Source organism: Plasmodium reichenowi, assembly GCF_001601855.1.
Source record: "Plasmodium reichenowi strain SY57 chromosome Unknown, whole genome shotgun sequence".
Classification (NCBI taxonomy): Eukaryota; Apicomplexa; class Aconoidasida; order Haemosporida; family Plasmodiidae; genus Plasmodium; species Plasmodium reichenowi.
The window spans coordinates 1-789 of record NW_017962284.1 but is presented as its reverse complement, the minus strand read 5'-3'; the positions used below and the strand labels follow the sequence as shown (position 1 = coordinate 789).

The window sequence follows — 789 nt, the reverse complement described above, 5'->3', positions numbered from 1 at the left end:
CTGAATGAACTTCTTCATTAAATTCATCTTCGAAGTTTATGTTAGAACATTTTTTTGAATATTCCTTTAAATAAACCTTAGGTTCCATAGTTTTAACTATAGGATAAATCCTATTATTATTTCTTTGATACTCTTTGTATATAGTTACTTGTTTGTCATATAGATATTTTTGTTTTGATATCCAATCTTTATATGAACTGCATTTATTTTTACAAGTAATATCGTCATAACCTTTTTCTTCACATGCAACCTTCAAAGTATCTATCATTTTTAATTTATATTGACAATAGTCATCACCCCATTCACTAAACCATCTGAAGAATTGTGGTATATTTTCAATATCATCTTCTTTACAAACAGTTTTATCCTTGAATACCCATGACATCACATTCCATACATCTTTTTTAATAACGTTCCACCACTCATCACGAAAAAGTTTATCATTTTCTTTATTCTTGTGAACATACTTTGAATTTGTGTTAATTTTCCCTACTAATTTTCTATTGCTCAAATCATTCCAATAATCAGAACCTTTTATAATATCTCTTATATCAGCGAAACTTTTATTTATGACATTACAAACTTCATTATCATCTTTATTCTTATATTTTCGTTTCAATATTCTTGATTCATATATTGCAATAGCAAGAATATGTTCTTTTATCATTAATAGGTTTTTATCGTATATTCTATCAATGTTTCCAAGACATAATTCTTGCCTCCTCGGAGGTACACATACATCTTTAGTGGATAATATATAAGGTTTTTTACATTCCCACTCTTTTCTGT

General features: G+C 26.9%; 1 protein-coding gene across 1 annotated transcript; it reads right to left on the bottom strand.

Annotated features, from left to right (window-relative positions):
• PRSY57_0010500C (erythrocyte binding antigen-175) lies at nt 1–789 on the bottom strand (the record flags this gene model as incomplete). Its single annotated transcript, XM_020114192.1, has 1 exon — nt 1–789. A coding segment is annotated over one exon (789 nt), but the record flags the coding sequence as incomplete, so codon positions are not given.